The sequence below is a fragment of the Haliotis cracherodii genome, unplaced genomic scaffold, assembly GCF_022045235.1.
Source record: "Haliotis cracherodii isolate W230 unplaced genomic scaffold, xgHalCrac1.p SCAF_10, whole genome shotgun sequence".
In the NCBI taxonomy this organism is placed as follows: domain Eukaryota; kingdom Metazoa; phylum Mollusca; class Gastropoda; order Lepetellida; family Haliotidae; genus Haliotis; species Haliotis cracherodii.
In genome coordinates, this window is record NW_027266265.1 from 33423720 (window position 1) to 33440926 (window position 17207).

Consider the following 17207-nt stretch of genomic DNA (forward strand, 5'->3'; position numbering starts at 1 on the left):
ATTAGGACCGGACATGCTAAGGCACACACCACACAATGCCATTAGAACCGGACGTGCTAAGGCACACACCACACAATGTCACTAAGACCGGACATGCTAAGGCACACACCACACAATGTCACTAGGACCGGATATGCTAAGGCACACACCACACAATGTAACTAGGACCGGACGTGCTAAGGCACACACCACACAATGCCATTAGGATTTTACCTACGCCTTGAAATCTAGTGTTGTATTCGGAACTGGAAATCATCTTTCATACCATGTTTGATTGTCTCGAATCCCAGATAAGTCGGACTTCTTTTCAGGTCCTCGCCAAGTCGACACAACGTGGTCCTACTGTAGATGTTCATTTAGGACTAGGGTTGGCTTGTAGGAGATCGTGATTTTGAATGTGGATCTATGCCGAACTTCTGTGCGGAAGAAGAATTTTGGTTGGTTGACCGGTCCAAGTTCATGATCGAGGGAAATATTACACATATCGAGGATTGGCTAGTGGGAGATCGTGATTTTGAATGTGGATCTATGCCGAACTCTCGTCCGGAAGAGGCATTTTGGTTGGTTGGCCAGTTCATGATCGAGAGAAATATTTATGTAACTTCATGATAGGAGAGATGTGACAGTGGTGTCACTTCCAAACAGAAGGACTGGTAGGGTAGGCTAGTTCTTAAAAGATTTTGCTCGGCACGCCGAAGATCCGGGCTCCATTCCCAACGTGAGTACAATGATTGAAGCCCATTTCTGGTGTCCTCCGACGTGATATTGCTGGAATATTGCTAAAAGCGTCGTAAAACTATACTCACTCACTCCGAAACGAAGCTTTGGTGGCGAAAGGATCAGGGGTTGATGTATCAGGGGCTATATATGATGCACTGGCTATTCAAGGGATGTTTGTCTTGGGGTTATGTTGAAAATCCTACAGGGGCTCTATTGACATGGACATACATTCATAATGTTAAACGTCTGTCTTCCAGGCCTGAGAAATTATTTTAAAAAGGAGTCCAACTCAAGTCTAGAATGATTTGGCAAGTCTAGATTGCCTCAGCTTTGACATTAAGAATTGTTCTGGGCTGCATTTGGATTTTATTATTTATATATTTTAGATATAAAATTATGTTTGTAAATAAGATATCTTTATTTTTGGGACTTCATGTCTGTTTAAGTTAAACTTTAAATATCAGTCAGTATCAGTTTTGTACCCCACAATGTACCCCAAAACTTGAATAACCACCCACACATCCAGCATCCCAAACCCCAATGAAGTTATGAAATCAGAATTTGATCACCTGCATCCCACACCTAACAATGAAGTTATGAAATCAGAATTTGATCACCTCCATCCCACACCTAACAATGAAGTTATGAAATCAGAATTTGATCACCTCCATCCCACACCTAACAATGAAGTTATGAAATCAGAATTTGATCACCTCCATCCCACACCTAACAATGAAGTTATGAAATCAGAATTTGATCACCTCCATCCCACACCTAACAATGAAGTTATGAAATAGAATTTGATCACCTCCATACCACACCTAACAATGAAGTTATGAAATAGAATTTGGTCACCTCCACCCCACCCACCCCTCCCCAACAATGAAGTTATGAAATCAGAATTTGATCACCTCCATCCCCCACCCAACAAAGAAGTTATAAAACCAGAATTTGGCACCTCCCCCTCCGCAACTCAAATCAGAATGTACCTTCCACCTCTCAGCATACTTGCACACACTGAGGTTATGAATCAACATTTGAATATCTCCCGACTAGATTTAAGAAGTCGGTATTTGAAACCCACTCTTTAACCCGCCCGTTTTTTAATAGTTTGAAAACGCGACTTTTTCATAAACCAGTATGTGATGATTTGTGCAGTAAAAATCATTACATTTGCATGGTGTGTAAATAGTTACAAGGTCACTCCGATTGCCGCACCCGTGCACAGCAAAGTTGGGATTACATATTGACACACCGGTATCAGGTTATACAACATGTATACAACATGTCCATACTTCACCAACATCACTTTCGTCATGTTCAATATTTAATCCCATTTTGGCAAACTTCAAGTAGACAGACTGAATGTTTGTAACTGCGCCCAACAAAGGACAATAAATCTTCACATCAGTCTTTCCTGATTTAAAGTGGAAAGTAAATCTCTTCCAATGCTAAGTGCCCGTGACCTCTGTGCGAGGTGTATTTAACTTCTAATTTACTTAATTTATGGCTTCGGCTGAGCCAACTGGTGTAAATCTACTGGTGCCCACCTTCAAATACAATGGTGTCAAGGGCCTATCGGCGTGGCTGCGTGCGATCCGTTTCGCTGTCACATTCGAGTTGCGACTATAGAAGTCTCGACAAATTAATTACACGTACCAGACTCACACGTGTGTTTTATTCTTTATTGGTGGGCTTTTACTATCTAGAAAGAATTAATTTTCTTTAGAATGTGATTCGTGACATTATGCATTATTTACGTTGAGGTGCCTGTGTAACGTTCACTGGGAGAGATCGGTTTCCGTTGTCGGAATTCACAAATGCAATTTGTAAGAGCCTCAAGTTGTTAGATCCTGTCCGTAACTCTCCGACATTGTATGCTGGACAAAGGAGGCTGAGATTGGATCTGAGGGTCTAAATGAAACAAATGCAAGGGATATGTAGTATGATTAAATTCATTACCCTTCAGTGAGTGAGAGTGAAAGGGAAACGGGAGAGAGAGAGAGAGAGAGAGAGAGAGAGAGAGAGAGAGAGAGAGAGAGAGAGAGAGAGAGAGAGAGAGAGAGAGAGAGAGAGAGAGAGAGAGAGAGAGAGAGAAAGAGACGGACTGTGTGTGTGTTTCGGCCTATCTTTCCAAATCGGAATCCAGTTCCACGATCAGAATAACTCACGCATGCGTACCCTGTATTTCCGAATGCTTGTGTTTCATTGATATCGTGTGTCTCCCTGACAAACACACTGTGTACCTAACACTTGCATGGATGTGAGTACTCCCGTCGAGCTGTCAACACACACGATAACGATTATAAAGATGCATTGCATTACTCTGACAGAGAGCACTGGCTAGCTGCCCTCACAACGTATATGTACGAATACTACAGGCTCACATTACAGCTCACAGCCATATTCTCTGCATTGATTGAATGTGAGGGAATAATGTTTGCTCAAGTATCCTGCCGGGCAAAAGAAAGTATACACCCATGTTTGATGGTGGCTAAAAGTGAAACAAGCAAGAAATGTTTATTCGATGGTGATGTTTTTGATACGGATATGATAGTAGTGTTTTGGACTTTAAGTTTGCCGTGTTTCGGCGACTATTTTCAGCCGATTGACGTCTGTAATTATTTGGTCAAACCCTTTTCATGTGTATACGTTATTTTGTCCAGCAGTGTAATTTGATGATACCGTCCTGCTGTGGGGTCAGGGTTAGGGTGGCGTCGAGTGGGCTGGGTAGGTGTCTTTGTTGGGACTTCTATAACCGCGAGTCCTATTCTTTCACGTATCGATTAAACGAGTAGGACATAGGAAATTCTTTGATGTGATTTTAATGTCAGTTAGCAGGTTTAGATACATATTATTTCTACGTTATATCTATATTATATTTATACGATATTGGGGTACGTGTTATCTAAGGCGCCAGAGGAAGGGAGGAAGTAGATCTGAGGGTGATTTTGGACCACATAAATACAAAGCTGCCTTATTTATGTACGTCAACAATACAAATAATCATATATAGGCGCCACTTTAGTTTAATAAAATTAAGTGGATTGCTGAGGTAGATTTAAATACAAGTCCATCACGGTATCTCTTGAGTGAGTTGGCCGCTTCATGGTTAGCCCTGCAAAATGACTGTGGAATATATGCTCAACAACAAAAATGCCTGTGACACCAATATTAAAGTGTATTTTTTAAACAAGTAGAGTTTGGTTTTCAATATTGTAGTACATGTATGGAATCAAGTCACAAAAACGCCACTGCTACAGAAAAGCATAGTTACATTCTATGCAAAAGTTGACTTTTATGCAAGCCCCATACATATCACTACCCAAGAATGCGTATAAAAACATGTGCGTTAACGGGATTCTATGTGCATTGTTTAGCGAGCTCAAAGGAATTAAGAAATAATTGGCAATAAAGAAATTATTGAACTCGCAAGTGTGTCATAATGGTTTAACGCACCCATGTAAGAATTCATTTATTATCCCCGCTTAAAGTGTAAGAATTTTCACACTCGTTTCGTGAAATCGGTATGGCACACATGCTTGTACGTACAATAATCTGATAGAGAGAACGATATGTTTTTGACGTATAACATAAGATCAGTTATGTACCAAATACATATTTCAAATATCTACCCCACGCGGCTTGATGGGGATCAGATAAGAAAACCGTAAACTGCACCTTATTTCTCCGAACATTTTGCAGAAAGTCCGTGCGCTTGGCATCCAAAGTATCGCATAGCAACGTGCACATTTTAAATGTATCTCATGGCAGATCCTCCCCGCAATACATTTCACTGACAAACATGTCTATTTCAGTGCACTATAATAAACATCAATGCTTGTATATTTCATCGTCTACACGCCACGTGTTAATAGCATTGAAGGCTTTTTGGCCTTGAGTTGACAAGAGCTATTCACCATTTTGAATTAATTTACGCTTTGGATTATTTTAAAAACATATTCTCTTGTTTATTGAATGTTGGATGACGAAATGTACCGGCGAGATTTAATAGACCCAGAACAAACAAAGGAACCATTTTTGTTTTAATTCTGGAAACAGTACCGACAAATTCGTTATCTCCATCAAGGAAATATTCCGATGTAACAAAAATATTTATCTTGCTTTAGTTTGGGTAAAGGAGTGCACTAAACGACTGGCAATAGTGTGTTATGTGTTTGGGAGAAGAGGGCACAGTGCCTTTATTTATTTTAAATGAAACCACACAACACTAAGTAGAGTTTTGGTAGAGCAGAAGAAAGGTTCCAGGTCTACAAGCTGGCTCCAGTATTTTAGAGATTTAATTATAAAGATTATTATTTCATAGTCTGTCGAGATTTCGTGAAACGGATATGCAACAGATAGGTAAATTCAAGCCTTTCATCACGCACAATATATGTGTCTACGAGGTGACCTGCGACCAAGAACATAAGATTGCTATATTTTTGAGAACTCATGAGTTCCTCCGGTGAAAAGGAAGATATGTTTATGGCAGGTTACGTTACAAGTCAGCATCAGCGGGAAACGTGAACAAAGACCCTTTGTCAAACTTTATTGAGTATAGAAAGGTTGGGATATTGCTAATATTTTTCGCCCAAGTCTGGAAGAATGAATAAAATATGGTGGATGAATGTTGTCCCTGTCTGTGACATATTCATAGGAATAAGATATGAAACCGGCTGGCAATTTCACATCTTTATTTTATTTTCTGTGCGGTATACGACTTTCTGTCTGGACATGTTAAGATGGATATTAACATGAGGATGAAGGAATGAGTTTTGTGTGTTTTTAGCTGAACGATATTTTCGCATTGACTTTCAATACAATCTTGAGACGGATATGACTTCCGGCCTTGTGTGTGATCCTGATCTCCGGCCTTGCGTGCGTTTATGACTTCCGGCCTTGTCGTGTGTGATCCTGACCTCCGGCCTTGCGTGTGTTTATGACTTCCGGCCTTGTGAAGGATTATGACTTCCGGCCTTGTCGTGTGTGATCCTGACCTCCGGCCTTTTGTGTGATCCTGACCTCCGGCATTGCGTGCGTTTATGACTTCCGGTCTTGTGAAGGATTATAACTTCCGGCCTTGTCGTGTGTGATCCTGACCTCCGGCCTTACGTGTGTTTATGACTTCCGGCCTTATGAAGGATTATGACATCCGGCCTTGTTTGTGATCCTGACTTCCGACCTAGTGTGTGATCATGACTTCCGGCCTTGTCGTATGTGATCCTGACCTCCGGCCTTGCGTGTGTTTATGTCTTCCGGCCTTGTGAAGGATTATGACTTCCGGCCTTGTGTGTGATCCTGACATCCGGGCTTCTGTGACGGACAAATGTCCCATGACCCAAATTCAGGTATCCCCTGTACAATTAAAAATGACATCTTTGATTACGTCATACATAGGCATGTAAAATAATATATTTTAATTGTTTCAGCGACTATTGGAATGACTTTTCTTGGCCGTGACGTAAAACCCCTGTTCACCTCACCTCACCGCAATGACTTTTTGCACCGTCGGAAGCCGTTCAAAAGGATTTGTGCCTACGTTCGATATACACGATTCTCACTTGCGGAATGTCATAGCGAGGTCACGGGAAACAATTGTATTTTCCAGGATAAAAATACGCCCGTTCAACAGATCAACATAAATTTAATGTTGTGTCCGGCATAATCACCAGATGTCAATATTACCGAAAACTGTTGGTGCCTATTGAAAAACAAGCTTAAGAATTGAGGTTGTCTTGGAAGGAGGGATTCGAGACATTTGGGGAAATATCCCCCTGGAATATATCCTGCACTAAATAACCGAATATTTCAGATGCGAAAGACGTCATTTATTATTTAAACCCATATTGAATTTCGCGCTATGCCCATCACGTTGTTACGGAGTGGCATCGCCACCCTCTGTGCCTTGCAGATTGTGTGTCATCATTCTATCAACCACTGGTTTGCCTGTCCATGCTCCAACAGTTATCGGCTGTGTTGTTTAAGCTGCAATATTGCTGTCTAGTTGGGTTCTGTGAGTCTAGTCAATTCCCCGCAGGCAGACCCAACGCCGTATGTTAGTTACCCAGGTCGACGATCACAAAATTACATGATAACACAGAAGAAAACATTTTTATTCGGACATGAAATATAACAAAACTGGAATTTCTAGTTAGGTCAATGAATATTATTCGATAATAACCGACTTTCTTCGCATGATTGTGTGTGTAATGGAACATAATTTTGAAACACCGGGTGCTAAAGTGACGGATGACAGTCAACTCTCCGCAGTCAAGACCAACCGCTAGATAAGAGCCTTACGAACTATCCGCAGTCAGACCAACCGCAAGATAAGAACCTTACAAACTCTCCGCAGTCAAGACCAAGCGCCAGATAAGAGCCTTACGAACACGCCGCAATCAAGACCAACCGACAGAGAAGAGCCTTACGGTCTATCCGCAGTCAAGACCAACCGCCAGATAAGAGCCCTACGAACTCTCCGCAGTCAGGACCAACCGCCAGATAAGAAGAGCCCTACGAACTCTCCGCAGTCAGACCACCGCCAGATAAGAGCCTAAGGAACTCTCCGGAGTCAGACCACCGCCAGATAAGAGCCTCACGAACTCTCCGCAGTCAGACCACCACCAGATAAGAGCCCTACGAACTCTCCGCAGTCAGACCACCACCAGATAAGAGCCCTACGAACTCTCCGCAGGCAGGACCAACCGCCAGATAAGAAGAGCCCTACGAACTCTCCGCAGTCAGACCACCGCCAGATAAGAGCCTTACGAACTCTCCGGAGTCAGACCACCGCCAGATAAGAGCCTCACGAACTCTCCGCAGTCAGACCACCACCAGATGAGCCCTACGAACTCTCCGCAGTCAGGACCAACCGCCAGATAAGAAGAGCCCTACGAACTCTCCGCAGTCAGACCACCGCCAGATAAGAGCCTTACGAACTCTCCGGAGTCATACAAAACGCCAGATAAGAGTCTTACGAACTCTCCGCAGTCAGACCACCACCAGATAAGAGCCCTACAAACTCTCCGCAGTCAGACCACCACCAGATAAGAGCCCTACGAAATCTCTGCAGTCAGACCACCGCCAGATACGAGCCTCACGAACTCTCCGGAGTCAGACAAAACGCCAGATAAGAGCCTCACGAACTCTCCGGAGTCAGACAAAACGCCAGATAACAGCCTATAAGAACAGAACAGAACCCAGTAAACTCTCATGCCCCGCCAAACAAACAAACAAACAAACATGTTTTCAGACACCCAAAAGGAGATGAACAGAGAGACACATATCTCTGCTCAGTGGTTACTTTTGTCAGCAGCTTGACAACATTGACAAAATGGCGCAGTTGGTAACCATTCTTTATTCATTTCAGTGTCATAATTTTTACATGCATGTGTAACTAATATTTACATCTGTAAGTCATTCAATGGTACAAACACTGTAAAACACGATGTTACACTGTACAAGATTCGGTATGACGTCACAAACAATAACGTTGCCATGGCGACCTGAGATGTGTTTAGCGGATGTTCTACACAATGTACACAATAAATAACACATGGGAATGAACGAGGATGAATGGTGGCAAATTTCAAAGATGAAATTATGAATCTGAAAACAACATAATATTTCAAATGGTACACTGCACTACGTTCTCTGACATAAACGATCATTATGCACTTAAAGCTAAATTGTAAAATATCTTTTTGGTTTAGTATTGAAAATCGGATCATAAAGTGTATTGTATGTCTAAGGAAGCTGCTATATCAAATATTACTATTATAACTATTAAGAAAGTTAAGTATCAATGTATACGGTGAATTTGTGAAAAGGGTATAATCTGCTGGTAGTGAGTTTGAATCCCAGGATTGAACCCAAACATGATTCCTGGTCTCTAGGCACCATGTCCGTGGGTTTCACTAATATGATAAACGTCTACGACCTACCGCTCTGGGCTTCTCTCCACTTACACTAAACTGACATGACAGGCGTTATTGAAATGTTCAAAGCAGCGCTCAGCCAACATAGACACACAAACACAATGGTGTAGTTTCTCCACAGGACGATACCCGTGACGATAAGGGGTAGAATAGGTCTTCAGCAACCTATGCTTGCCGTAAAAGGCGACTATGCTTGTCGTAAGAGTCGACTAGCGGGATCGGGTGGTCAGGCTCGCTGACTTGGTTGAAGCATGTCATCGATCCTAATTGCATCATGACATTAATCAATGGATTGTCTGGTCCAGACTCGATCCACACCGACGTCATACAGCTGGAATATTTCTGAGTGCGGCGTAAAACAAGAAACCAAACCAAATCCAGAGGACGACCTTAAAGAAAGCACAGCCTAGTGAATTAAACACGGTTATTATAGAAGTACCACGTGTGTCTACACATAACGAAATAGAGATATTCACAATTGCATCTTTCTACATGTGACGATATCAAACCGAAATGAAACGACAAAAAATATCTCATCCACGCAATTATATGCAATTACAACGATACATAAAGGTGTTCGATATTTATGTTGTACAACAAATATACGAAATAATGGTGTGAAATATGAACCTTAAGTTGTTTTGAGTGGTATACATAAAGTACTGTTTTACAAAAAAGAAGAAGGTTCCTTATTCACACGTTTTGACACAAAACGATACTGACAGCGTTGCAATTTCACGAGCATCGAATGAATCCCACTATCTGAGACCTGTTCTAAACTTCATTTGAACAATAATTTCTTTCTTCGTTTGAAATTAAAAGAGAAAAAAGTTCGTTCGGAAATGTTCGGACGATTACATTTGGAAATACCGTTATATATTTATAATTGATATCATCACTTACCAGTGACTCTTTAATCAAGAAATGTCCGATTCCCGATTATCCAGTGATTTTATTTACCTATCTCCATTCTATTAAGATCAAGAGTAAAATGAAGATGTGATAACTGGATAAACGAGGAAGGAAATGCCCGGATTTAACCAGGAACGATAGAGTTCGAATAAATGCTGTTTCAGAGAAGACCAATTATTTGAGACTTTCAGCAAGTCTATATAGATTGCTAACAACCACAAAATAATCTAATGACTCGACAAGAGCCGTAATTGATGACATCAACAACTGTAGGGCAACATAGACAAAGTGATATGCGTTATATACATGTATAATAGACACTGACATTGATTGACAGCAATATGTACCAGCACTAGGATCTAGGGACTGAACACAACGATTGGTGAAATCGACAATAGTTCATCATAACCATATAAAGTATGTACAATGTTTCAAAGTATATCTGTATAGCTAATCTACGTATGTAGTTTACCCTGAGTGCTTGGAGCAGACCGTCATTAAATCGGCATTTTGAAACATTATTAATTATGAAATATTATCCATCGAAAGAGTTCCTTTTTCAATTGTAGCAATTTCATCTCCATGGTTTCATGGAATTGGTACAGATGAATTACACACAAAAAAACAATAAGACATCGAACTGCATTACTGGCCATTTTGTAACCAAAAATAGACATACGGATAGGTTATCAATAGGACAAGTAGAAATTATATTTGTTCTTTATGTATATATCACGATACGGAGAAGATACTTCTATTTGTTAGTTTCTACCCGTCCTAGGTGTGACAATATCACTTGATTTACATGAACTGAATTCAACAGCTTTCAATTGAATCTATATTTAGTGTACAACGCCCATTTGCTTAAATGCCAGATACGATTGATTAGGGTCAAACACTGTTAAATGTTAACATGATAAGATAAGATCGAAGACTTGTCGTTTGGTTAAACATGAGGACTGAGACCATTGTATAGATCCTAAGGGAAAATTACAGAGCCGTTACATCTGTAAGAGTGTTACTAGTAGAATAAGGAGGACAGTGGGGCATGCTGCCCAGCTTGAGGATTCGAGGCTTTGAGAGATGAGCGGCGCACTGAGAGGTAGTGCCCGACCCTCGTAGATAGAGTTGATGTGAATGTCACTGTGAAAGCGATCACACTTCACAAGAGGCTCCTGGAATGACGTCGGTCTCTTATCCCTGAACCTCGTTGTGGGGGCGTCCGTGAACCTTGACCCCACAAGAAGATGAAGCTGACGGTGAACGACCTCCATTTTGAGAATCTCTTGTTCGATATTCGGGAGCTGTATTCCCAAGGTCACGCATCCGTTCGTGAAGGTTACATCTTGCTCCACGCCCACCACCCATGATCTATCGGTACCGCACTTCCCGCCCTGATAGTGATTGAGGTGACCAACGATCTGGCCACTTTTGGGTGTGACCTTGAGACGAGTGACCTTGAAGCTGTAGTCCTTTGAATGAGGAATTATGGAAGAAACGTCACCTCCAACGTAATTTCCTTTAGCGGTCAAGGTGAAGGTCGGCTCAGAGCATGACGAGTCCTTGAAGAAGTCGTAAATCCCTTGCCATGACCGCCCGTCTGGGAGGAAGGTCAGCCATCTTGTCAGGAACATTCCTTGTTGTCTGGACTCGCATCTTGTACTGACCCAATCCCCCTCAAGGCTGAGGATGGACCCTGGGTGGGTGTGGAGTTCTGGGGGGTAGTAGTCGTTGGAGTTGGCTATCCGGGCGCAGACGCTACATCCTTGAGTCTGAAAAAAGATAAAACAAGTACAGTTATTTCATTGATATAGCTACAAGAACGTTAATAATGATTATGTGAAAAAAGCGACAAAGTCCTTTCCATAATCACGAAATCACGAATCTAATACACACAGCAAACCATTGTGCCTTGTACAAAGCGATCGTAGTGCTAAGGTGATCGTAGCTCCCATACCTGTATATGTAGCGCTAAGGTTTTTCTGTACAATGGCACCCAGGCCTTATATAATGGAATGACCTGATATGATTTTGGGGGAATAATCTGTAATAATGTCAATGAAAGGAACCGTACACAAGACTATTTATTGACATATACCAATGAATAGAAGTAAATAGAAACACCCCTGTGAAAATCCGGGTTAGAATTGGTCTTTAGCAAACCATGCTTGTCGTAAGAGGCGACAAACGGGATCGGGTGATCAGGCCCGCTGACCTGGTTGTCATTGTATCCAGATTGTGGAGAACGATGCTCATGGTGTCAATCACTGGATTGTGTGATCAAGACTCGATTATTTACCGGCCGCTGTCATACAGCTGGAATTCTGCTGAGTGCAGCGTGAAAAAACAAATAAATAAACAAACATAGAAACAATGTCCTTTTAGTTACGGTAACACCACGTTCCATAGACGTAACAATGTTCACCTGTAATGCACCCACGAAGTACCGTTGATGAGATTATAACCCTGAGATGGAGTACCAAAAACGAAACATTTCAAAAGTCAACGTTTTACTCTCTTAATAATGTATCCATATTATTTCACTTGACCTAAAAGACCACCATTTAATATCATACAGCATTTGGCCGCCAGGTGGCACGTCGATCAATCTGTCCACCATTGCTGGCAAACCGGAAGAGCATTTGCTAGAAAACGCGGTAATTGTACATAGAGCAACACAGCACGTGGGGCAGCAGGGGGAAATAACAACAATCTGCTCTCGAGGTGGCGCTGTTTTCCATCACACGTGGGGAGGCGATCATTGCCAAGTTGTCCTATTTATGTAACATGTGTATTGGGGCTCTATCACAACAAATCATCACATTTCCCCCCCCTGATCAATCAGCCTGGGAACATGATACAGCTATGGCACCGGTAGATAGGTGTGAGATGCCATGACTTCCCCGGATGTAGGCGCTATCAAAGATAAGCCCCAAGGGTGCTCGTACCAATCATGATATTTCAATGAAGCAGCTTTCAGATGAAACTTCGTTTAGGCCATAATAAATTAAATATTAGTTTTTTCGAAAAAGATATAAGAAGAATGGGATGGGAGACATTTTAGTTTTTATATCTACATGCTTCACTTTTTGTGTGTGTTCATTGTAATTCCTGCAATCTGATTGGTTGAATGGGTCAATTAGTTTTGCATTCATTTATCCATGAATGAAACAAATAAGCCACGCCCACAGAGATGACCCTTTCACCACAATAAGAATGTCGGGAAATCCCAATGCAAGCTGAAAGCTTTGTTTGTTTGTTTGTTGTTTAACGCAGCACTAAGCAATAATCCAGCTATATGACGGCGGTCTGTAAATAATCGAGTTTGGACCAGACAATCCAGTGATTGATATCATGAGCTTCGATCCACGCAATTGGGGTACGATGACATGGAGAAACTAAGTCAGCGAGCCTGACCACCCGATCCCGTTATTCGCCTCTTACGACAATCATAGTCGCCTTTTACAGAAAGCATGGGTTGCTGAAGACCTACTCTACCCCTGATCGTCACGGGTCAAGCTGAAAGCAGTTCCGTGCCACTTTCTTCCTGTGCCCACTTGCCATTTCGGTACAATTATCGTAAGTCCATAATGTCGCAATCTTAGGCTTCGGATACAATCGCCATCTACTTCCACAAAGCGATCCTTGACTAGGGTCATTGTTAGCTATAAACGAAATGTACCATTGGTCCGGACAAATCTTAAGTTGGTGAGATCATTGTTATCCCTGAAAAATACTTGACAACAGGGAGTGCATTGGAGAGTCTGTTTCAAATAAATGATCTGCTTCACGTTCAAACACTGAAGTTTATTTTGTACCATTGCCTTAATCATTCCCATCCGAGTGTGCAGAATGAAATGTGAAACATTTGTTTTGTTTGTTGTTTAACGCCACATTCTGCAATCTTGCAGCTGTATGACGACTGCCTGTAAATAATCGAGACTACGTAATTGGGAAACGATGACATGCATAAACCAAGTCAGGGGACCTGACCACCCGATCGCGTTAGTCGCCTCTTACGTCAAGCATTGGATGCTGAAGACCAATTCTAACCCGGATCTTCACGGGTACAATGAGAAACACACCTAGAGATGTAGTGTAGGAAGGATAAATTAACACAGGTGTCTGCAGCTATAGTAATGGCTGTGACCTTTTTAATGACACAGGGCTAGCCAATCATATTCTAGTTGGTTTTGTTTCCCTTTATATGTATGCCGACTCCTGTGGAGCAACTTGATTGACAGACTCTTTGAACTTTGTTAGGTACTACTCTGCGTTGTTTGGCCAGTGAAAGACCTGATCAGCTGATTAACGCCACAATATGTTATCCTACGCCAGGACTATCCATTGATCTCGCCAAATGTCTGTCATATTTATACGATATCTTTTTGTAACTAAACTGTTGTTGAAAACATTTGATTGTAAGGAATGACAGTGTATTATTTTTGAGTCATTGATGTATAAATCGAAAAGGCTGCGTGCAAACTGAAAACCTTTTGATGAATCCGTATCTGTTTTTTCACTCATACCTCAATGAACCGGAAAATACACAGTCGATCCTTAAATCTTTTTTTAAAAAAACAAACTGTTAGAGGCATTCTGTGTACATACATGTATCCTGTCGACGGATGTGATTCACTTGAAGCAGGTGTCCCAGTCGTCTAAGTTACCCCTATTCCCTATGCAGAACCGGGCCCTTTAGACGTTCCAGAACCATATGGTCCAGTGTTCGAATCCCTGATTCTCTCTGATAATGTTTCTTTGTTTCATCATAACCGTGCTAGTGGGTTTCACCAAAGCGGTAAATGCATAAGATCTGCATCACTACGGGATTTCTCCCGACAAGAAGTGGACACGTTCACTCCTCGTTTGTAGGTACTTTTGAGTGAGTGAGTGAGTTTGGTTGTACGCCGCTTTTAGCAATATTTCAGCAATATCACGGCGGGGAAACGGGCTTCACACATTGTATCCATGTCGGGAATCGAACGCTTTAACCACTGAGCTACCCCACTGCCCCTGGTACTTTGGACATGATGTAAAGCCTAGAGTGTTCTTATGAAGCGGGCGGGCTAATTGACTACGTAAACATTGAACTGGAAAGGGAAAGAAACATTGTATAAGGATATTAACAACTTCAGCATAATATCTCGACAACGACACTAAGAACTGACTGTGTGGTAACATGGGAATAGGACTGTCGGGGCACGTTTACACGCCTTCAACCAAAGTCATCAAGCCTGACAACCCGATAAATTAAGTCGCCTCTTGCGACCAACATACATTCGTTGGGACAAGTTCTCCGGGCTACCCCACCAAGACATAAGAAAAGATAAGATAGTACTTTATTATCCCGTGGGAAATTTGTTTTCCATCATTAAATTTTCCTATTCATAATGGCAGACACAGAAAGCGGATTCAATAATTTCATGACCGGATCAAAGGTTTTGATACAGGAAATAACATGGTTCATCCCGATGAGAAACTAGATACAACCCAAGTTTATATCCAGAAGTTGAAGCCCAATGACCTACATCTTAAGGGTAACTCGTAATCCGATTTGTAATTGTAAGAGGCAAAGAAATAATCTTGGTCTTAGCTACAGATACAATTTATTACAATCATCCGACGGGAGGTCTTTCCGGCAATTCCGCTTTTGTTATAAGAAGTGTGTCTGTTGCTAAAATACATGTGCTCGCTGCAACTACATAGTGTGAATCGGTGATGTTCAAGCAATAACGGGGCGGTGGGTTAGCCTAGTGGTTAAACCGTTTGGTCGTCAAGCAGAAGGTCCGGGGTCGATTCCCCACATGAGTAGGACGTCAGAATCCCATTTCTGGTGCCCTCCACCGTGATATTACAGGAGTATTGCTCTCACTTTCACTCCATCAATATCATAGCGATAAGTAAGTAATCAAGTCTTTGCCAGTCGAACCAGTGGCTGTTGTCGTGAACAACGATCAAAGCAGTGACGATTACACATATCATATCAATATCCCATTTTAACATTAACGGGTCTTTTTAGATAACTCATTTAAAAAGATTTTCTCTGAAAGAGGAAGCGAAACAGAATTTCCATAACATTCAATGAACAGTTATGTTTTTATGTGTAAACGAGATTTTGGGCCAGTATTTGAAACAAATTATGCTAAAAAGCCCCACTCCCTACAAAAGTTTTAAAAAGAGCAGACCCGGGACCAGATAAACTTTCGTTTCACTCGACGTCCCGCACACAGGATAACCAAGCTTGTTTTTTTTAGCAATGCACTGACACATCAGATAGTAACGCTTCACTCTGGGTCTTGAAATGTTGATATGAACATCTGTACGAACAGCAGAGGACATTCTTCTGCCATGTTGCTGTGTGTTCCTACGTCTATCATCAGGATTATCAAAGTCAACGGAAACAAGCTTAGCAGCTTCTCACAGATAAGGATGTCATTTTCCTGTCTGTGTTCCCAAGTCCATGTTCATCATCACATCTTTCAACAAGCAACCCGGCCTCTATACATGTAGCATGTGCTTTAATAACACATTCCCGCATTGATAGCTTCTAATTCCGTTACCATGTTTTGGATTACATGACATACATTCATTATAATTCCGATTTTGACTTTAACGTTTATCTAACGTGACTCATTATGAAATCATATGGCTATCTAAAGAAGTTAAACCCGTCTATAAAAAACAACTATCAGCGTCAAGGCATCATTCATAATAAGCCTCTGTCACAAGAGATTATTTTTTTTCGGTATGTAATTGCTTCTTTATTGATTATCATATAAACATAGGTCTGTTGTGTTGCAGACCTCAGTGTGTGGGCCTATCAGATCATATTATTATATTCCTGTCTACATCTTATTGCTTTCCCAGGCTTCCATGTGTTATAAAAGGAGAAGCAGTCCAAAGTTAAGCGGAACAGTTAAGCTTTGAAGTTCATATTAATATTTTTTCATTAGAAACCTTCCAGAAATCTAGAGACTTTGACCTTTAATTAAACCTTCCATTGATCCGTTGTGAATCCTACTCTGTTAGCGTGTGCTGGGTGGTTTCAAACAGTAGTTCGATGTTTCCAGAGGGTTACAATGAGAGCGTGTAGAAATACAAGCAAGCCGTCCCTGCTTCTGTTATCCCAGTAAAGCGGTCTCCGCGCCACTCTCAAAACCAGCGTAAGCTAATGGGCACCTTGTTAGAGTGCTGTCGTGAACAATGTTAGCTTTAAGAAAAGGCCTCCTCTTCACGATTATTTACTGTTGCAACAAACGAGTTCAATTTGTCAATACGCTTTCCTATTTGAGCACAATGTCCGTAGATATCAAATAGCGGTTGGTCTATATGCTCAGAAAGCGGAGCCGACAATTGCAGGGTGAATACAATAAGGGTGAAATGTGCGCTGGCACCCCCTCAACCAGGAGCCCGGCTATTTAGATACGGGTAGACAAGGGGTAGATTTAGAAAACGTGTGTATACATTTGCAAACTGGGCATTTGGGGAGGTGTGAGCTCTTAAGGATCCTTGGGGACGTGGAGAGAATAGAGGGAATGAATAAGTTCTGAAGCATGTTTTCAAAAAATCATAAACATCTCCACCTTTATTTGATTAATATTCATACCTTCATTTGATCAACATTCATACCTT

General features: G+C 41.5%; 1 protein-coding gene across 1 annotated transcript in view; it reads right to left on the reverse strand.

Annotated features, from left to right (window-relative positions):
• Positions 1 to 8102: 8102 nt before the first annotated feature.
• Positions 8103 to 17207, reverse strand: part of LOC139449472 (protein APCDD1-like) — a 50845-nt gene continuing 41740 nt past the window's right edge. Inside the window, exon 4 of the mRNA XM_071230891.1 lies at positions 8103 to 11344. Coding sequence (XP_071086992.1) covers positions 10574 to 11344 — 771 coding nt within the window. The 3' untranslated portion in view covers positions 8103 to 10573. The remainder of the gene's footprint in view (positions 11345 to 17207) is intronic.